At 45.8% G+C, this 22,373-nt stretch overlaps 1 protein-coding gene across 6 annotated transcripts in view; it reads right to left on the bottom strand.

Moving 5' to 3' along the window:
* Positions 1-3,235: 3,235 nt before the first annotated feature.
* Positions 3,236-22,373, bottom strand: part of LOC139367954 (protein transport protein Sec24C-like) — a 34,922-nt gene continuing 15,784 nt past the window's right edge. For 3 of the 6 annotated variants that reach the window (XM_071106374.1, XM_071106371.1, XM_071106372.1), the window contains 14 exons: positions 15,279-15,518; positions 15,025-15,163; positions 14,819-14,934; positions 14,518-14,642; positions 13,305-13,496; positions 11,298-11,508; positions 10,942-11,112; positions 10,752-10,848; positions 10,383-10,667; positions 9,329-9,480; positions 4,877-5,056; positions 4,566-4,751; positions 4,379-4,468; positions 3,236-4,272 (listed from right to left, as the gene is read on the bottom strand). In XM_071106374.1, the coding sequence (XP_070962475.1) occupies positions 4,132-4,272; positions 4,379-4,468; positions 4,566-4,751; positions 4,877-5,056; positions 9,329-9,480; positions 10,383-10,667; positions 10,752-10,848; positions 10,942-11,112; positions 11,298-11,508; positions 13,305-13,496; positions 14,518-14,642; positions 14,819-14,934; positions 15,025-15,163; positions 15,279-15,518 (2,325 nt within the window). In that variant the 3' untranslated portion in view covers positions 3,236-4,131. The remainder of the gene's footprint in view (positions 4,273-4,378; positions 4,469-4,565; positions 4,752-4,876; positions 5,057-9,328; positions 9,481-10,382; positions 10,668-10,751; positions 10,849-10,941; positions 11,113-11,297; positions 11,509-13,304; positions 13,497-14,517; positions 14,643-14,818; positions 14,935-15,024; positions 15,164-15,278; positions 15,519-22,373) is intronic. The other 3 variants (XM_071106375.1, XM_071106373.1, XM_071106376.1) reach the window with 1 other exon arrangement.

Genomic DNA, 22,373 nt, shown 5'->3' with positions numbered 1-22,373 from the left:
CAGTCACTACAAAGATACAGGCGCCCTTCCACTCAGGGATGTTATCATGAGGCCAATGGGGATTTTAAAACAGTTACAGAGTTTAATGGCTGTGATAGAGAAAACTGAGGATGGATCAACAAGGTTGTTACTCCACAATACTAACCTAAATGACAGAGTGAAAAGAAGGAAGTCTGAACAGAATAAAAACATACTAAAACATGCATCCTGTTTGCAATAAGGAACTAAAGTAATACTTCAAAAAAAAAGGGAAATAAAACACGTTTTTGTCCTGAATACAAAGAGTTATGTTTTGGGCAAATCCAACACGACACATCACTGGAGAGGGATTCTCCGACACGACCACTCTTCATACTTTCAAGCATGGTGGTGGCTGCATCATGTTATGGGTATGCTTGTAAACGTCAATGACTAGGGAGTTTTTAAAATAAAAAGAAACAGAATAGAGCAAAGCACAGGCAAAATCCTAGAGGAAAACATGGTTCTGTCTGCTTTCCACCAGACACTTGGGAGACAAATTCACGTTTCAGCAGGACAATAACCTAAAACACAGGGCCAAATATACACTGGAGTTGCTTACCAAGATAACATTAAATGTTCCTGAGTGGCCTAATTACAGTTTTGTCTTAAATCGACATGAGAATCTATGGTAAGACTTGAAAATGGCTGTCTAGCACTGATCAACAACTAACTTGACAGAGATTAAATAATTTTTTTAAAGAATAATGTGCAAATATGGTACCATCCAGGTGTGCAAAGCTCTTAAAGACATGAGAAACATGAGCAATGGGCCAAGAAACACGAACAATGGACTTTAGACCAGTGGAAATCTAAACCATTTAACAATCAATGTTACGGTTGGAGTAGCTGTTATAAGTACTGTATCTAAGAAAGTGAATTTAAGTAGGACTCTCCGGTTAGTCTCTTCATATCATCGTCTACCACACTGCTTTCATCACAACTCTGGGATCATCGACACGGCAGACAAGCTGTCCACAGAAGTCCACTCTTCCAGAACGAGTCAAAGAAAAACAGACAACTAAGTAGGACATTGTGACCTTTTGTGGACTATCGGAGACTTACACCTGAGAACGAAGGAGAAGGCCATCCGAAATAAGGCCCAATTGAACCCTCCTCACCAAGCGGAACCCACGAAGGCCTGGGTCCAACAGAGATCCCCAACGATCCCTGAACGTAAATACATGTATTACTTCTTACCCGTAAGAGCGCCAGTTCGGGGCAAGGTATTAGGGTTACTGTGAGTGTAGTTCCCAAATGTATCCAAGTGTTGCTCTCTCTCTCTCTCTTTAACTCTACACCTGGTGTAACAAGTATCATAGTGTTAGTCTGCTTGGGACTTGTCGTTGTATTAAGTTTCTAATCAATAACCTATACCGTGTGTGTATCCTATGTTATAATTGAGTTTGTTAGTAAATAAATAATCAAATCAATGTGTGTGGTACGGAATGATCAGTAAGACTTGGGTTTGTGCTGATTCACGAAGTCTGCGACGTTCAGAATGAGACTGATATGAGGAAATGATTAATTAGTGACTGTTATATCTTTATTTCGTTGAGTTAATTCGGGATACAGTAACTCGTTAAACACATTTTCTTTTACATGTATTTAACCCTATATTTTTGGCATTAAACAGTCTCCATTATATACTTCCATTCACTTATTCAACTGGTACCAGGGGACCTTCAGATGAGTCTTGAGGCCTGTGAGCAAAACAACCGACCTGTACATGTTCGTGAACGTCTCACCTTTGAAAAGAGGGGTCATATATCCAAAGGGTCATAGCCCAAACGGTTGGGAAGCTGAAGACAGAAGTAGGCAGGTAACACTACCGTGTTCGTGAGTCTCATCTTACCATAGAGGAGTCATAATAGTTTGACGACCAAACCGTTCGGACGCCACAGACGATTTTACGAGAAGACCGGTTTTCGGGATGTCTCATGGTCTGACAAAGAATATAGCTCTGTCACCTTTCACAGAAGATGTGGAAGTGCGACAGGCGGATTGACAGATTTTTTTATAGGGATTTCTGTATTATACTAATTAGATTTCCCCAGGGGTGCGGACATCAACCTTTTTTATTTAACGGCTAAAAAGAACATAGGGTGGTTGGTCAGGATGGATGGGTGTATAACGTGAATATGAGTTTGACTCTCAACATGGACAACTTTAGCATTTGAGCTAAATAGCAACTACTTACTATTTTTTTTAACCTATTTTGGAATACTTAGCATGTTAGCTAACCCTAACCCTGTTAGCTCATTTGTGAGAGAAATAAGCTTTTGTGCGTATGGAACATTTCTGTGATCTTTTATTTTAGCTCATGAAACATGGGACTAACACTTCACATGTTGGGTTTATATTCTTGTTCAGTGTAAGACAAGAAATCGGTCATTCATTTGGATGATTTTGCAGAGGAAATCTAGTCACGCAATTTTACATCAAAGATGTTTGGTGCAGTTTTTAATCAATGAAAAGATGTGCATGAAAACAAGTTAGTAATTACTATCTTGTCTCATCGCTACAACTCCCATATGGGCTCGAGAGAGACGAAGATCGAAAGCCTTGCGTCCTACGAAACACAACCCAACCAAGCCGGACAGAGCTGGGCGCGAACCCAGGGTCTCTGGTGGCACAGCTAGTGCTGCGATGCAAAGCACAAGACCACTGCGCCACTTTAGACTTTCCCTACTTTTGACCAATCACCGACGAAGGGGCGTATTCGGCTACCGACTTCAACTTGCCTCAAGAAAAACAAAATGTTTAAGCTGGGAAGCATGCTGACGCATATAGAGTCTACTGTAATCGTAGTACCAACAAGCCAATAAGTACAGGGATGGGAGGAGCATGGCATTGTGATTCAACAATAACTTTATTAAGGAGTCCAGGAGGCAATGACAAATACAAAACCAAAGAAAAGGGAAACTTAAAATCCCAGTCAGAAAGAAGGGCCATTCAATAGAGACGGGTTGAGGGTAGAGGGCAACACAAAATCAGTGGTAAAGACAAGAAAATAAACACAATCAGAAATGAAAATTATTCAGTGTGCACCTATCAGCGGACCCCTCTTTTCCTCTGTAGAGAAATTCACCATGATCTGCCTTCAGAAATAGACGTAAAAAAGAACCCAGGAGTGCTTTTGAACCAAGCATGTGTGTGTGTGAGAGAGAGTGGCAGCGACTGATTTGGACCAACAAACCACAGCATTTGAGACAGGTTTTTAAAATGGAGGCTTTAATTCTGTAAAGGTTATATATCTAACTCTGGACTGAGGTGCTACAGCACAGTCCTTAGGGTGACAACTCGGAGACACAGCTGTATTTGGAGCATAGGGTCGTGTTCAGCAAGGGACAACATAGCAAAACCTTCTGCTACGAAAAAGAGAAAAAAAACGTACTTCCTTGTTTCAAATAGTTTCTCCAGTTTCGTACCTCCTGAACATGACTCCATTATTCTCTGACTGACCTCAATATTGAGAAGCACTGCCAGTAACTCCCTACTCCACAGACAGGACAAATACAGGCAGGAATCATTGTCAGAATGGTCTCTTATCAAATGCACACATTAGTAAAAACATGACACACACACACACACACACCTCCACCAAATCGTCTGTACTGTGTGCCTGTGTGAGCCATAGTGGGACCCAACGCTGGTTGACCCTGTGAGAATGTCAGAGGTGAAAGTTCAAACCCCTCACCAGTCTGGATGATTCAATGCATAGACATTTAAATTGGGAGATAAACCTCTATCACCGCAGATTCTCTCTATATACTCCTGCCCCCTCTCTCCTATTGCCTTAGTAGTGTTTCTAAAAGTCACAGAGGAGCACACACACACAACATATAGGAGGAAGTGAGAATAAAGACAAATGCTCTCCCTCACACACACACACACTCTCTACCTCCTCCGTTGGCCAGTGGATTAGCTTCAGTTGTTTTAGAGCTTGACGTTTGGAATAGTTTAGAGTCACATGGAATCTGCCACGAGGCTGTGTATATGTCTCTGGCCTCTCGCAGACAGAGGGAGAGGAGTTCAGTTTATTAGGTAAATAAAAGAAAGCGCTTCGGAGGGGCGACAGTGTCAGGGTTGAAGAATCAGAGGTCAAGGGTCCTAGCTGAGCAGCTGGCGGATTTCCTTGTGCATGTGACACAGGAAGTCGACGTAGGAAGCTCCTCCGCTGGCGCTTTTGTCCTCGCATAGGAAGTGTTTAAAGATGAGCTCCGCCTTGTCCTCCTGCTTCACCACCATCAACTAGAGACAAGCAGAGAGAGATGTTAACACACATTATACTCTAACTACAACACAGATAAATATAGAGATTGAAAGATACAAAGAGCGAGAGAGGTAGTGAAGTGACCTTCATGTATCGTGATCGTTGTGATCTGAAGGAGTCGAGGATCTCTCTGAGTCTCTGGGAGAACGGGTTGTCCAGCTCAGGCAGACTCGTCTGGAACGCAACGCACGCATTTAGGAGATTGCTGACACACACATTCTTAGAGGCAGGAAGATGATTTGTATGAAGTTGAGAGGTGTGTGTGTCTCACCATGTTGGGGTCTATCTGGCTGAAGGTGGGCGTGCCGAAGATGTTGCTGAGCAGCTCCTGCTGGGCATTGGCTCCCACCCACAGGAAGAGGTAGAGCCCCGTCTCCAGGAGGTAGACTCCACCCTTTGACAGGCGCTCCTCCGAGTTACGCACTGCCATTGGCAACGACCCTCCATCCAACTTCACCTGGGATGGAAAGAGATTGGAATATATGATTTAACATTGATGTAATATGGTCTTACATGTTTGCTCATGCTTTGTCATGCAAAATGAGGCTGATTGAAGTGAAGAGCGAGAAGCGTGTGTCTCACCAGGGGAAGTAGGCGGGGATAGAAGAAGACGTGGCTCTCTGATACGTCCATACAGCTGAGTAGCTGTCTCAGGTAGGCTCTGTCGTCTACTGAGACGTCAGCTCCCGGTTGCAGCACGTCACTCTTCAACACACAGTTCAAATAGACCGGCAGCAGCTTCATACACTCTGGTAGGATCAGCTACAGGAGGAGAGAGGACAGAGGGGGAAGGGTATGAGTGTGTGTAGCAGCGTCATGCCCCACTCAGATTTGTCTTGTTAACATTTTCAGATGTTAAATTAATTACTAAACTTTGTTTTTAAGCTCATGTTTAATCAGAATTATTTATAAAAAGTTGTGTTAGTGGTATTTTGCAAAGGGGGCACACTGACTGGACCAGACAAAAAGCACCCCAGCCCTCAAGTGAGCGCACCAGAGACTGTGCAGACCGTATTGTCAGTGGAGGAATAATTTTTTTTTAAAAAGAGTATAGAGTGGCACACACGGCATTTCATTTGATTTTAGCTGCTGGAAGTCGGGGTGTGTTTGTAAATTCACTTGATATACAGTCCCCTTCAGAAAGTATTCACACCACGTGACTTGTTACACATTTTGTTGTGTTACAACCTGAATTTAAAACGGATTAAATTGAGATTTGCCACAATAGTGTTCCACATGATTTTTGATTTTCTCTGTACCCCACACAGAATTATCTATACTGAACAAAAATATAAAACAAGACACAACAATTTCAAAGATTTTACTGGGTTACAGTTCAAATAAGGAAATCAGTCAATTGAAATAAATGAACTAGACCTTCATCTATGAATTTCACATGACTGTGCAGGGGCGCAGCCTGTGGTGGGCATATGCCCACCCACAGGGGAGCCAGGCCCAGCCAATCAGAATGTGAGGAAAAACTCAGGGGCTTTATTACAGACAGAAATACTCCTGTCTCATCAGCTGTCCGGGTGGCTGGACTCAGACGATCCCGCAGGTGAAGAAGCCGGATGTGGAGGCCCTGGGCTGGCGTGGTTACACATGGTCTGCGGTTGAGGTCGGTTGGTCGTACTGCCAAATTCTCTCAAACAACGTTGGAGTAGCTGTGAATTTCTCTGGCAACAGTTCTGGTGGACATTCCTGCACCCAGTATGTCAAATGTGCACTCCCTCAAAACTTGAGACATCTGTGGCACTGTGTTGTGTGACAGAACTGCACATTTTAGAGTGGCCTTTTATTGTCCCCAGCACAAGGTGCACTTACGTAATGATCATGCTGTTTAATCAGCTTCTTGATATGGCACACCCGTTAGGTGGATTTTTTATTTACCTTTATTTAACTAGGCAAGTCAGTTAAGAACAAATTCTTATTTTCAATGACGGCCTAGGAACAGTGGGTTAACTGCCTGTTCAGGGGCAGAACGACAGATTTGTGCCTTGTTAGCTCGGGGATTCAAACTTGCAACCTTTCGGTTACTAGTCCAATGCTCTAACCACTGGGCTACCCTGCCGCCCCATGGATTATGTTGGTAAAGTAGAAATGTGAAAAATGTAAAAAAATAAATAAAAACATTTCTGGGATATTTTATTTCTTTAAACACAGGACCAACACTTTACATGTTGCTTTTATATTTGTGTTCAGTATATAAAGTCCCTCAGTCGAGCAGTGAATTTCAGACACATATGTAACCAAACACTAGGGAGGTCTTACAATGCCTATTGGTAGATGTCCGGGTGGCTGGAGGAAACCGCTCAATGGTGACATTAAAACACTTTCAGAGTTTAATGGCTGTGATAGGAGAAAACTGAGGACGGATCAAGAACATTCTAGTTACTCCACAATTTTAACCTAATTGACAAGAGTGAAAAGAATGAAGCCTGTACAGAATAAAAATATTCAAAAACATGCATCCTGTTAACACCTTCTACTCAAGAGGAAAAAGTTGTTTGGGGCAAATCCAATATATTACTGAGTACCACTCTCCACATGTTCAAGCATAGTCGTGGCTGCATCATGTTATGGGAATGTTTGTAATCGTTAAGGACTGGGGAGTTAGTTTTTCAGGATGAAAACAGGGCTAAACACAGGAACAAATCCTAGAGGAAAACCTGGTTCAGTCTGCGTTCCACCAGACACTGGGAGATGACTCCACCTTTCAGCAGGACCTACAACACAAGGCCAAATATACACTGGTGTTGCTTACCAAGATGACATTAAAATGTTCCTGAGTGGCTGAGTTACAGTTGACTTAAATCTTTGTCAAGACCTGAAAACGGTTGTCTAGCAGTGATCAACCAATTTGACAGAGCTTTAAGAATTTAGAGAATAATAAATAGGCAGATATTGTACAATCCAGGTGTGAAAAGCTCAGAGACTTACCCAGAAAGACTCACAGCTGTAAACGCCGCCAAAGGTGCTTCTACAAAGTATTGACTCAGTGGGGGTGAACTTATTTAAATTAGACTTCTGTATTTCATTATCAATATATTTGCTCAAATGCCTAAAAACATATTTTTTTTCACTGTCATTATGGGGTATTGTGTGTAGATGGGTGAGAAAAATGATTTAATACATTTTGAATTCAGGCTGTAACAAAATGTGGAATAAGTCAAGGGACATGAATACTTTCTGAAGGTACTGTATTCTTACATATGCAGATAAAGACATAGTTTAACTGTAATCTGGCACCGTACGATATGTGCCTGTGTTGATGATTAAGCTATAAGGCACACGAGGCAGTGCTGTATCATGAATGCAGTCAGAGGTAAATGGCGTTGTTCGGCCCGACGCGATAGCAGAGGCACTGCCTCGCGTGCCTTAAAGCTTTTAGAAAACTGTTACAAACATATTCAAGTAACAATGAATGACATATTTTCATTAAGAAGTTATTTTGATAAGGGAATTGATAGAACTTCCTTCTTCCATCAGAAGATAGCCCTGTAAGAATGTTCTGAAGATGAAGACAACGCAGAGGTCAATAGAGTACTGATTATCAATAGTGTTTTTTCTGTAATAGGAAGTTATCAATGGAAATAGTGCTTTTTCTGTAATAGGGAATTAATGGAAATAGTGTTTTTCCTGTAATAGGGAATCATCAATGGAAATAGTTGGTTTTCAGTTCAACAATGTCAGTCTTGAACTTACAGCTACTTGTGGCACGTTCTTATTGGTCCAAATTGTTAATACATTGAATCTGAAATAGGATACTTGTTCTTTGGCCATTGGCCCAGTTTTATGATGGGCTGGGTTATAAAGTATATCCTGTCCCTTTGTTCTGAGAAGAGAATCACTGGGGACAGGGGAGAATGACCATCTACTTCCAAGCATGATTTGTCCTATTTGAATAACCTATTTTCCTCCTCCTGATTTGCTTTGGGGTCTGTGTTATTAAAGAACAACATCAACTGCTAACAGTCTTTTGGTCATGTTGCTACAGACACGAACGACCCAGTCGTTCATTATTTTTGCTTAGTTGCTATGCAAAAGGACTGGTCGTCCATTCTAAACAAAATGGTTGCTATGAAGGCTGTATAACGTTCTTGTCGCTAGCTAGCTAGCTAACTTCGGCCACGTCAAACATTGGACCTAGAATGACAGTACACTGGCTGCATTTTCCCATTGACATTTAACGTGGATATGTCCATGACAATGACGTTGATGCGTGATTTCGACTGGCTCAATAAAAGTTGTCTGGTGACCGTTCACTCTACGGTAGGTATGGTAGGACACAGATCAACATTCGAAAGTGAAACATTGTCTTCAGACAGGCAGACAGTGAGGTTTATATTAACCCCTGCTGTACCAAACTAAATGCTAGGCTGGAAGCAAGGGGAAATAATGGCGAGTTGAGAACAATACAAGAGTTGACTGGGACAGCAACAGGAACCTGATATTCTGATGAAGGCGCAGTGGTCGTTCAGTTGGAAAGGTTAGCAGGCATAGGTGTGTTTGTGACGGCCAATACAGAATGGCTTGGAATGCTCCTCGTCCAATCAACATCCAGGATCCAAATAACCCGTTTGATAACGTGCGTTATGATCCCATGTACTGTGTTGTAATGTGGATGTATTATCCTAGGCATGTTAGCGCAGCACATTGAGGTGTGTGACTGACAACAGAATGACACCCTCATTAAAATGACAATTGAACAAGTAAATAGGTATGTTTAGACACATATGCAGGAAAATAGACATTTTGACAGAACTAGACAACGATTATGGCTGTAAATTGCAGGAAAAAGCTGTTTCAGGTGATAGAAAAATGCAGATGTAGCAAACTCCAGGACAGATGGCAACGCCTTTCTCATGTACATTGTGCCTCCTCTAAAATAATGGGTGCACGACGCCCCTGAGTGAGTGTGTATAAGTTGTGTGTGTGGGGGATTTGTGTGTGTTTGAGACTGACTGTGTGTGTGTGTGGTGAGTATTTAGTGTGCGGGTGAGTGTGTGTGTGTATCATGCGTGTGTCACTGACCTGTCCAAGAGGGGGGCTGTGTGAGTGACTGACCTGTCCGGCAGACGAGGGGCTGGCACAGTTCTTGCGGTAGCAGGCCAGAATCTGGGCACACTGGTTCACCAAGGTGTCTCTCACCGTCTTGGTCGGTGTGTTCAATAGGCTGCGGTACGCTACACACACAGAGAGAGAAAAAGCCCATTGGTATCCATTTCCAGACATGAAGTTTAAATCCTACTGATCAGACTGCTATAACACATCTGAAGTAGAATTGGTTGTTTGTTGAGTGAACCCTTGCTGTTCTTTATACATGCTCTCTTAGTAACGTAACCCAGAAACATAGTTAACCATTTCACTAACATACAGGGCCTTGCAAAAGTATACATTCCCCTTGGTATTTTTCCTATTTTGTTGCCTTACAACCTGGAATAAAAATGTTTCTTTTTTTTGGGGGGGGGGGAGATTTGAAGATGAAAAATATATTTTTTTGTGAAACAAACAAGAAATAAGACAGAAAACTTGAGCGTGCACATCCATTCACCCCCCAAAGTCAATACTTTGTAGAGCCACCTTTTGCAGCAATTACAGTTGCAAGTCTCTCGGGGTATGCTCTTAAGGGCACTCCGTGGGATGTTCAAAGTTTCTGATATTTTTTTTATAACCCAACTCTGATCTGTACTTCTCCACAACTTTGTCCCTGACCTGTTTGGAGAGCTCCTTGGTCGTCATGGTACCACTTGCTTGGTGGTTCACCTTGCTTAGTGTTATTATTGCAGACTCTGGGCCTTTCAGAACAGGTGTATATATACACACGGAGATCATGTGACACTTAAAGTCCACCTGTGCGCAATCTAACTAATTTTATGACTTCTGAAGGTAAATTGGTTGCACCAGATCTTATTTAGGGGCTTCATAGCAAATGTCCATTACATGAAATCCAAATAAACATCCATTGAAATTATAGGTTGTAATGCAACAAAATAGAAAAAACACCAAGGGGTATGAATACTTTTGCAAGGCACTGTATAGAGAGGGGAACAGGGAGATAGTTGGATAGACAACGTGTGACTCCTACCATACTTGGAGAAGAAGTTGATGATTGTGTCCGTCTCACAGTTCCGGTAGAGGTCGGCGAGCTGGGAGCAGCAGTTGACCGCCATGTTGTGGACCCTCAGACGCCGCTGACCACTACAGCTGGTGTACAACACCGCGCACTGCATGAGTGCCCCGGTGTCCTCGCTGAGCTTGTCGTCATGGCGGAATTCCACGGTGACAGTCTTGTCACAGTCCAGTCCTGCCAGCTCCACGTCTGTCGTGTTGCTCATGAAGAACGAGCCAAAGAAATCTGTCGCTCTGATACCTGGAAGAGAGAGGGAGGAGGTTATGATGGCACTGAAAAACTATTTAACGCTAGGTGTAGTGTGTGTGAGAGCAAAACACCTACCTGTGCTCGTTCGGACCCTCATGACAGCGTCAAAGCCCATCGGCTTCTGGACGTCTCGTCGCAGATCATTCAGGAACCGCTCGCGGTCCATCTCAGCCTGACACATATATAGAGTGAGTGAAGGCAGATAACAGGAGAAGGGTGGATGGGGTTTGGATCAGCGCCAGTGTGTGTATAAATGTGTGTTTACCTGGAAGTAGGTGTATTTGTAGACTGAGCCGCCAGTGGAGACGGGCACCACGCCAAGCGTTGCCACGTCGACGTACTGGTTGGGGAACAGGAAGAGGTCCACACAGCAGCCCTGTGCTACACACTCCTTAGACAGGTTACTATAGAAACCAGACTGGGGCTGGAACAGAGACTGGGGGGGGAAGAGGAGGGAGACACATTGACAGTCATTAACTGCCCAACCAATAGCAGAGAGAACACATCCTCCCTCTGTGTTGTGTCTGCCACGCTGAGTAGCCATATCAGTTTACCTTGTCCTTGTGTGTGTGTGTGTGTGTGTGTGTGTGTGTGTGTGTGTGTGTGTGTGTGTGTGTGTACCTTCTCCTTGTCTGTTCCCACCAGTTTCTTGTCCTCTCTGTTCTTCAGTTTCCCAGGAGCCTCAGCGATGGGCAGACTGGAGTGGAACAAAAACAGCTTCCCGGCACAGTCTGCAGCCTTCAGTGCCTCCAGTCCTGCCTGGATGACTGGTCCAAACACCGTCTCAGTCTCCCTGGTGTCTGCAAACATCTCCGGAATCTGGTCTAGCAAACTGACACACACACAATGATTCTCTGCAACAGAAACAGTTGAGAAGCCTGGACAGATGAGACTTCTGCTGTAATATAAATGATGGATGTAAATGTCTGTATATTAGGGCACCGCGGCCATTTAGACATTTTGCGACCCTTTGACTTGGCTGTGTTTAATTTTTCTACATGGTCACCTCAATCAGTAAAGTACATTATCCTGATGATTCCTGTAATGAAAGTTTACGCCCTGCAGCCGCCCACTTCGGGAGGGGCGCCTGCCGCCCACTGTGGGAGGGGCGCCTGCCGCCCACTGTGGGAGGGGAGCCTGCCGCCCACTGTGGGAGGGGCGCCTGCCGCCCACTGTGGGAGCGAGCGCCTGCCGCCCACTGTGGGAGCGAGCGACTGCCGCCCACTGTGGGACCGAGCTCCTGCCGCCCACTGTGGGAGCGAGCGCCTGCCGCCCACTGTGGGAGCGAGCGCCTGCCGCCCACTGTGGGAGCGAGCGCCTGCCGCCCACTGTGGGAGCGAGCGCCTGCCGCCCACTGTGGGAGCGAGCGCCTGCCGCCCACTGTGGGAGCGAGCGCCTGCCGCCCACTGTGGGAGCGAGCGCCTGCCGCCCACTGTGGGAGCGAGCGCCTGCCGCCCACTGTGGGAGCGAGCGCCTGCCGCCCACTGTGGGAGCGAGCGCCTGCCGCCCACTGTGGGAGCGAGCGCCTGCCGCCCACTTCGGGAGCGAGCGCCTGCCGCCCACTTCGGGGAGCGAGCCACTCGCTCTCTCCTTTCCCGGGGTGGGTATAATTTATTTCTCCACTCTGATTACTGGGCTCAACAACCCAGATATTACATATGGCTGAGATAGGTCTATGGAACGCGTCGGCCAATGCATCGGCATCATTGGGCAGTTTTTTAGGGCATAAAATGTACTGCTAGATTAATTTATGGATACTAGCAGTGGGTATTATATTTTGAGTTAGCGATCTAGCTCATGTTTTTGGGTTTATATTTAGAGTTCGCAATCTAGGTCATGTGTTTGGAGTTTCCACTTCGAAGGTGGTGAATTAGCCCCCCCAAAAGAAGCCCATGACATTAGTATATAAAGATGTAGGCAAATGCATCTCCATTGAACAGTAAATACAGAAATAATCTATTTGTAAATCTGAAATTCATGACAATCACTAGATTAGGTTGCACATAAAAACATTTTCTATCACAACTTGTTAGATGAAAACAAGTTATTTCTTGAATGCCATCTCAGTAGTCTATTAGACTAAAATGATTATTAGAGCTGTAATATTTAAGACATATTCAGTTAAGAGCAATATTTTCCCTTTATGTAATACACAGGATTTCCCGGCTCTAATTGGGACTCATTGGGTCTGGGTTGATGGTAACTAGACTTGATACTGAATGTTATGGATTGTTCTCATATCTGTTGATAGCGACTGACGCCGGACTGAAGGTACATGGACAGAGGACACGGTTACTGTATTCTGTAGCAGCTGGTGTTGACAGAACGTCGGTGCTGTGAGATTAGAATAGAAGGACCTTCTTAGAGAAGCAGAGTTACACATTTTCTCTGCTTCTGTTCTGGAGGCGTCTCCCTGTTGCAACTTGTATTAGACCAGATGGACATTGATTGTCTGCTCTTCTCCTCACCTTGAAAATCCCTATTATATTTACATATGTTCTCTATCGCGTGATAGCGCAAGAACAAAATAGCTGTGACCAAATCATGGGCTGGTGCCACCAACTGAAAAACATGGATGCACTTGCGGAAATGTTAGTCTGGAGATCTGGTGTGTGTGTGTGTACATACCTCTCGATGACCATCCGGCTGTCGTTGACGTTGACCAGGAAGCCGTCGAGCAGAGGGAGGAACATGTCACTGACGTCACTGACCACCATCATCTGGGGCTGGGCCAGGCTGGACTTGACGTTGTAGAAGTGCAACACCTTGTTGTAGGTTACAAAACCCACACGCACCACCGAGTCTGCCTCTGGATTCTCCCTGGAGGGACAAGACACAAAATGTTATTAATTCGCTGGTGTACGTGTCTACCTGGGCAGGCAGTGTGTGTGTCTACCTGGGCAGGCAGTGTGTGTCTGTGTGTGTGTGTGTGTGTGTCTACCTGGGCAGGCAGTGTGTGTGTGTGTGTTCCTGGGCAGGCAGTGTGTGTGTGTGTGTCTACCTGGGCAGGCAGTGTGTGTGTGTGTGTCTACCTGGGCAGGCAGTGTGTGTCTGTGTGTGTGTGTGTGTGTGTGTGTGTGTGTTAGTGTGTTCCTGGGCAGGCAGTGTGTGTGTGTGTGTGTTCCTGGGCAGGCAGTGTGTGTGTGTGTTCCTGGGCAGGCAGTATGTGTGTGTTCCTGGGCAGGCAGTGTGTGTGTGTTCCTGGGCAGGCAGTGTGTGTGTGTTCCTGGGCAGGCAGTGTGTGTGTGTTCCTGGGCAGGCAGTGTGTGTGTGTTCCTGGGCAGGCAGTGTGTGTGTGTTCCTGGGCAGGCAGTGTGTGTGTGTGTGTGTGTGTTCCTGGGCAGGCAGTGTGTGTGTGTTCCTGGGCAGGCAGTGTGTGTGTGTGTGTGTGTTCCTGGGCAGGCAGTGTGTGTGTGTGTGTGTGTGTTCCTGGGCAGGCAGTGTGTGTGTGTTCCTGGGCAGGCAGTGTGTGTGTGTGTGTTCCTGGGCAGGCAGTGTGTGTGTGTGTGTTCCTGGGCAGGCAGTGTGTGTGTGTGTGTGTTCCTGGGCAGGCAGTGTGTGTGTGTGTGTGTTCCTGGGCAGGCAGTGTGTGTGTGTGTGTGTGTGTGTTCCTGGGCAGGCAGTGTGTGTGTGTGTGTGTGTGTGTGTTCCTGGGCAGGCAGTGTGTGTGTGTGTGTGTGTGTGTGTGTGTTCCTGGGCAGGCAGTGTGTGTGTTTGTGTGTGTGTGTGTGTGTTCCTGGGCAGGCAGTGTGTGTGTGTGTGTGTGTTCCTGGGCAGGCAGTGTGTGTGTGTGTGTGTGTGTGTGTGTGTTCCTGGGCAGGCAGTGTGTGTGTGTGTGTACCTGGGCAGGTAGTCCAGTAGAGTCTTGAGCTCCTGACAGACTATGTTAACCATGCCACTCTTCACGGCGTTGTAAGACACATCGATGAAGAAGATGAACGACGGGGGCTGGGGGAGCTTATTGTTCTGAGAGAGAAGAACTTAGTATTTAGACTAGACATATTGAGCATATTACATCATGAGAATCTCTGGTATTGTGCCAAGTTTGGTCCTCTCATCTGGCTCTTTGAGAAAATCTTCTGGTCCAAATGGAGCAACGCTACAGGCCTCCAGTCTCTCAGAAAAACACAGTAGTCACCTACCTTACAGTAGTCGACGGTGGCCACAAACTCGTAGCTGCCCAGAGAGAGCTCTGGCCGGTCGCAGCAGTCCACCCTCTTCCCTGTGTGGTCCAGATGCTGGAAGTAATGGGGAGGCACTGTGGATGGATGGATATACTTAGACCGTGTTATAACCTACAATAACGATACCACACTAACACAATATCTTCCTGCACACACACACACACCGTCTGTGACGCAGCTGCAGAAGCCACACTGGAAGCGGCGTCCGCCCTCGATGAACTGCATGTAGGGACACATGTAGGCCTTGCATCGGTTACAGCGGATTGGACCGGCCTCCCCATGGTCCACCACGTACGGACGGGTCTGAGAGACAACAGGGTTGTTAAGCTCAGAGAAATGTTAACACAACAATAAAAGGAGAGCGTGAATGTGATGAGAAGACCAGAGGAGATTGCGGTGTGGTGTGTGTGTGTCTCACCTCGTCGGGGGGCAACATGGCTAGAGGTTTGATTACGGCTGCCAGGGGGACCTGGGACTGTTTGGCCATGTCGGCCGTGCAGGGTATGTTGTAGGCTGTACAGCGGACGAACCGCGGGCTGGCGTTGCCCTGGTCTTTCACCTGGAAGTTGGTGGTGACAAGGGGCGGAGTCTGACCTTTGACCCCCGTGGTGAACGGCTCACTGCTCTTGTTGGCCCGGTCATCCTCAATCACCTGGATCTGTAATACAGACAGAACGGCAGTTTTACAGACACACTAACGTCAATACGATAGAGGAGAGAAGAAAACGCATGCAGAGAGAGTAAGAAAATAACGTTTGAAAACAGCGATGCCATCCCATAATAGGGCTGCGTAATTAACGGAATTTTACGTCAAAAGTCGCAATATTAACATCGCAAGAGATCTATAACGGAAGCAGTAATTTGAAACGCCGCTCTCCCTCTACTCTCGCGGCTGCGCAGACGCTGTCAGATTGTTCCAAACAAGAACGATGCGGATTCTTAATACAAATGATTATATATGTCTATGATTCAAACAGTTTGTGTTTTGATGTACAGCGCATACGGAAAGTATCCACATTTTGTTACGTTACAGCCTTGTTCTAAAATTGATTAAATTGTTTTTTTCCCATCAATAATGACAAAGCAAAAACTGAAACATCACATTTACATCGGTAGAGAGACCATCGTATTCTTGGTTACCTCCCTGACCAAAGCTCTTCTCCCCTGATTGCTCAGACTAGGAAGAGTCTTGGTGGTTCCAAACTTCTTCCATTTAAGAATGAAGGAGGCCACTGTGTTCTTGGGGACCTTCAATGCTGCAGACATGAATTAGTACCCTTCGCAAGATCTGTGCCGCGCCACAATCCGGTCTCGGAGCTCTACGGACAATTCCTTCGACCTCATGGCTTGGTTTTTGCTCTGACATGCACTGTCAACTGTGGGACCTTATATAGACAATCAATTGTGCAATCAATTGAATTTACCACAGGTGAACTCCAATCAAGTTGTAGAAACATCTAGGATGATCAATGGAAACAGGATGCACCTGAACTGAATTTCAAGTCTCAAAGCAAAGGGTCTGAATACTGTAAATATTTTTACCTGTTTTCACGTTGTCATTATGGGGGTAGTGTGAAGATTGATGAGGATTTAAAAAAAAATGTAATCCATTTTAGAATAAGGCTGTAACATAACAAAATGCAGAAAAAGTCAAGGGGTCTGAATACTTTCCGAATGCACTGTATATAGCAAGTCAAATTGCAATATTATGTTTTGCCCATATCGTGCAGCCCTAAATCCCATAATACTAACACAATGGCACAGCAACACTGTAGAATACAGTGCACAACACACCAAAACCACTAAGGAAGACGTAACACAAATGTAGAATGATCGTGGACAAACGTCACAATGCAAGGAATTGTGGGTGAGTCGTGAGTGAGATACTGCAGGCTGGCATGCGAGGAGGTGGTGGTGGGGGGGGTATCAGCACAGTGAGCATGGTCTATCCCCAGAGGTAAAGGTGGGCTCCAGAGGGTCAGGGCAGTGTTTCCTCTGGGGAAAAAACTTGTAGCAGTGGGGGAGGAAAAGGTCACGGGGGGGGGGGGGGGGGGGGGGGGGGGGGGGGTGTATCTAGGACTGAGAAGCTCACTTCTGGTCACTTGAAAAAAATCTATTTTCTTCTCCAAAATGGATGAAAATAAGGTGGGGTTTTACCTCAAGTTATGATACAATTGACCCGTGTTACATTTATCCCCCTATGCAGTCACAGCCTGTTGTGGAGCGGTAACATGCTTAACCATGCCACTGCTACAAACTCTGGGCATAAAAATTGGTGCTGTTTGTGCTATTTAGGAGGTTAAAAATAAATAAAGTAGGACTGGAAAGCTGGGAAGATCCCCTTCTTTAACAAAGACCATTAGCAACTTGACCAAGCCTCCCCATTTCTCCTTCACCCAAATCCAGATAGCTGATGTTCTGAAAGAGATACAAAATCTGGACCCCGGCAATTCAGCCGGGATAGACAATCTGGACCCTCTATTTCTAAAATGATCCGCCGAAATTGTCGCAACCCCTATTACTAGCCTGTTCAACCTCTCAAATCGTCTGAGATCCCCAAAGATTGGAAAGCTGCCGCGGTCATCCCCCTCTTCAAAAGGGGGAGACACTCTAGACCCAAACTGCTATAGACCTAGATCTACTCTACCCTGCCTATCTAAGGTCTTCGGAAGCCAATTTAACAAACAGATCACCGACCATTTCGAATCCCACCGTACCTTCTCCGCTATGCAATCTGGCTTCAGAGCTGGTCATGGGTGCACCTCAGCCACGCTCAAGGTCCTAAACGATATCATAACTGCCATCGATAAGAGAAAATACTGTGCAGCTGTATTCATCGACCTGGCCAAGGTTTTCGACTCGGTCAATCACCACATTCTTATCGGCAGACTCAACAATCTTGGTTTCTCAAATGACTGCCTCGCCTGGTTCACCCAACTACTTCTCAGACAGAGTTCAGTGTGTCAAATCGGAGGGCCTGTTGTCCGGACCTCTGGGAGTCTATGGGGGTGCCACAGGATTCAATTCTCGGGCCGACTCTTTTCTCTGAATACATCAAAGATGTCGCTCTTGCTGCTGGTGATACTCTGATCCACCTCTACGCAGACGACACCATGCTGTATACTTCTGGCCCTTCTTTGGACACTGTGTTAACTAACCTCCAGACGAGCTTCAATGCCATACAACTCTCCTTTCATGGCTTCCAACTGCTCTTAAATGCAAGTAAAACTAAATGCATGCTCTTCAACCGATCGCTGCCCACACCTGCCCACCCATCCAGCATCATAACTCTGGACGGCTCTGACTTAGAATATGTGGACAACTACAAATACCCACGTGTATCCAAAATGTAATTTAGAATCGGCTTCCTATTTCACAACAAAGCATCCTTAACTCATGCTGCCACACATACCCTAGTAAAACTGACTATCTAAGGATCCTTGACTTCGGCGATGTCATCTACAAAATAGTCTCCAACACTCTACTCAGCAAATTGGATGCAGTCAATCACAGTGCCATCTGTTTTGTCACCAAAGCCCCATATACTACCCACCACTGAGACCTGTATGCTCTCGTTGGCTGGCCCTCGCCTCATATCCGTCACCAAACCCACTGGCTCCAAGTCCTCTACAAGTCTTTGCTAGGTAAAGCCCTGCCTTATCCCAGTTCACTGGTCACCATAGTAGCACCCACCCATAGCACATGCTCCAGCAGTTATATTTCACAAAGCCAAATCCTCCTTTGGCCGCCTTTCCTTCCAGTTCTCTGCTGCCAATGACTGGAACAAACTGCAAAAATCACTGAAAATGGAGACTCATATCTCCCTCACTAACTTTAAGCACCAGCTGTCAGAGCAGCTCACAGAGCACAGCATCTGTAAATAGCCCATCCAACTACCTCATCCCCATACTGTTATTTATTTTGCTCCTTTGCACCCCAGTACCGCTACTTGCACACTGATCTTCTGCACATCCATCACTCCAATGTTTTTGCCATACTGTAATTATTTCGCAACTATGGCCTATTTATCGCCTCACCTCCCTTATCCTACCTCATTTGCACACATTGTATATAGACTTTCTCTATTGTATTATTGACTGTGTGTTTGTTTATTCCATGTGTAACTCTGTTGTTTGTATCACACTGCTTTGCTTTATCTTGGCCAGGTCGCAGTTGTAAATGAGAACTTGTTCTCAACTAGCCTACCTGGTTAAATAAAGGTGAAAAAAAAAAAAAAATGTAAACTTCAGTTTTTCCCACGATTGCAAGAATTGTTGTGCATTGACTGCTTGTCAGAATGTATGTTTCCCTCCCTATGGCACTTCAATACGCCTTCGAGAGGAATATTTATCTCGCATAGAACACACAAGCCAACTCAGTGAACAGATCAAATATTCTACTACGGGGTTATCTGATCTCTATTGTATATCGTTTTGTTTGCGGAGGAAAGGTCAATGTGGACTGTTCCAGCATCTATAAAGAAATACTTTTTCATGTTCCATATTTTGAGATGGTGGCAGCAATGATTTTGACGTTGAGCAGCGCCACAGCTAAATGATTGCAGCGGAAACACTGATCACGGGGTCAGGGTTCAAAGGTTTGGGTGTAGCAGTTTGTGAAGCGGAGAGGACACAGACGATTGCTGGGCTGGGGTAAGGGATTAGGGCATAGAGTGCAGACAGGGATGATTGGTAAAGGGGTATAGCAGAGGCGTTAGCGTGAAGGGGTTAGGGTGCAGACAGAGATAATGGGTTAAGGGGTATGGCATGGGGGTTAGGGTATAGACAGGAGGATAATGATTTACGGGGTAGGGCATAGGGGTTAGGTGTAGACAGGAGGATAATGATTTACGGGGTAGGGCATAGGGGTTAGGTGTAGACAGGAGGATAATGATTTACAGGGTAAGGCATAGGGGTTAGGGTGTAGACAGGAGGATAATGATTTACGGGGTAGGGCATAGGGGTTAGGTGTAGACAGGAGGATAATGATTTACAGGGTAAGGCATAGGGGTTAGGGTGTAGACAGGAGGATAATGATTTACGGGGTAGGGCATAGGGGTTAGGTGTAGACAGGAGGATAATGATTTACAGGGTAGGGCATAGGGGTTAGGGTGTAGACAGGAGGATAATGATTTACGGGGTAGGGTATAGGGGTTAGAGTGTAGACAGGAGGATAATGATTTACAGGGTAGGGCATAGGGGTTAGGTGTAGACAGGAGGATAATGATTTACGGGGTAGGGCATAGGGGTTAGGGTGTAGACAGGAGGATAATGATTTACGGGGTAGGGCATAGGGGTTAGGTGTAGACAGGAGGATAATGATTTACAGGGTAGGGCATTGGGTTAGGTGTAGACAGGAGGATAATGATTTACGGGGTAGGGCATAGGGGTTAGGGTGTAGACAGGAGGATAATGATTTACAGGGTAGGGCATAGGGGCTAGGTGTAGACAGGAGGATAATGATTTACAGGGTAAGGCATAGGGGTTAGGTGTAGACAGGAGGATAATGATTTACGGGGTAGGGCATTGGGTTAGGTGTAGACAGGAGGATAATGATTTACAGGGTAAGGCATAGGGGTTAGGTGTAGACAGGAGGATCATGATTTACGGGGTAGGGCATAGGGGTTAGGGTGTAGACAGGAGGATAATGATTTACGGGGTAGGGCATAGGGGTTAGGGTGTAGACAGGAGGATAATGATTTACGGGGTAGGGCATAGGGGTTAGGTGTAGACAGGAGGATAATGATTTACAGGGTAGGGCATAGGGGTTAGGGTGTAGACAGGAGGATAATGATTTACAGGGTAGGGCATTGGGTTAGGTGTAGACAGGAGGATAATGATTTACGCGGTAAGGCATAGGGGTTAGGTGTAGACAGGAGGATAATGATTTACGGGGTAAGGCATAGGGGTTAGGTGTAGACAGGAGGATAATGATTTACAGGGTAGGGCATAGGGGTTAGGTGTAGACAGGAGGATAATGATTTACGGGGTAAGGCATAGGGGTTAGGTGTAGACAGGAGGATAATGATTTACAGGGTAGGGCATTGGGTTAGGTGTAGACAGGAGGATAATGGTTTACGGGTAGGGCATAGGGGTTAGGGTGTAGACAGGAGGATAATGATTTACGGGGTAGGGTATAGGGGTTAGGGTGTAGACAGGAGGATAATGATTTACGGGGTAAGGCATAGGGGTTAGGGTGTAGATAGGAGGATAATGGTTTACGGGTAGGGCATAGGGTTAGGTGTAGACAGGAGGATAATGATTTACGGGGTAAGGCATAGGGGTTAGGTGTAGACAGGAGGATAATGATTTACGGGGTAAGGCATAGGGGTTAGGTGTAGACAGGAGGATAATGATTTACAGGGTAGGGCATAGGGGTTAGGTGTAGACAGGAGGATAATGATTTACAGGGTAAGGCATAGGGGTTAGGTGTAGACAGGAGGATAATGATTTACGGGGTAGGGCATAGGGGTTAGGTGTAGACAGGAGGATAATGATTTACAGGGTAAGGCATAGGGGTTAGGTGTAGACAGGAGGATCATGATTTACGGGGTAGGGCATAGGGGTTAGGTGTAGACAGGAGGATAATGATTTACGGGGTAGGGCATAGGGGTTAGGGTGTAGACAGGAGGATAATGATTTACGGGGTAGGGCATAGGGGTTAGGTGTAGACAGGAGGATAATGATTTACAGGGTAGGGCATAGGGGTTAGGGTGTAGACAGGAGGATAATGATTTACAGGGTAGGGCATTGGGTTAGGTGTAGACAGGAGGATAATGATTTACGCGGTAAGGCATAGGGGTTAGGTGTAGACAGGAGGATAATGATTTACGGGGTAAGGCATAGGGGTTAGGTGTAGACAGGAGGATAATGATTTACAGGGTAGGGCATTGGGTTAGGTGTAGACAGGAGGATAATGGTTTACGGGTGGGGTTAGGGTGTAGATAGGAGGATAATGGTTTACGGGTAGGGCATAGGGTTAGGTGTAGACAGGAGGATAATGATTTACGGGGTAAGGCATCGGGGTTAGGTGTAGACAGGAGGATAATGATTTACGGGGTAAGGCATAGGGGTTAGGTGTAGACAGGAGGATAATGATTTACAGGGTAGGGCATAGGGGTTAGGTGTAGACAGGAGGATAATGATTTACGGGGTAGGGCATAGGGGTTAGGTGTAGACAGGAGGATAATGATTTACGGGGTAGGGCATTGGGTTAGGTGTAGACAGGAGGATAATGATTTACGGGGTAGGGCATAGGGGTTAGGTGTAGACAGGAGGATAATGATTTACAGGGTAGGGCATAGGGGTTAGGTGTAGACAGGAGGATAATGATTTACAGGGTAAGGCATAGGGGTTAGGTGTAGACAGGAGGATAATGATTTACGGGGTAGGGCATAGGGGTTAGGTGTAGACAGGAGGATAATGATTTACAGGGTAAGGCATAGGGGTTAGGTGTAGACAGGAGGATCATGATTTACGGGGTAGGGCATAGGGGTTAGGTGTAGACAGGAGGA

The sequence above is a fragment of the Oncorhynchus clarkii genome, chromosome 16 (genome assembly GCF_045791955.1).
Source record: "Oncorhynchus clarkii lewisi isolate Uvic-CL-2024 chromosome 16, UVic_Ocla_1.0, whole genome shotgun sequence".
NCBI classification, from domain to species: Eukaryota; Metazoa; Chordata; class Actinopteri; order Salmoniformes; family Salmonidae; genus Oncorhynchus; species Oncorhynchus clarkii.
The sequence above is the reverse complement of the archived record's forward strand: the minus strand, read 5'-3'. Positions and strand labels throughout refer to the sequence as shown.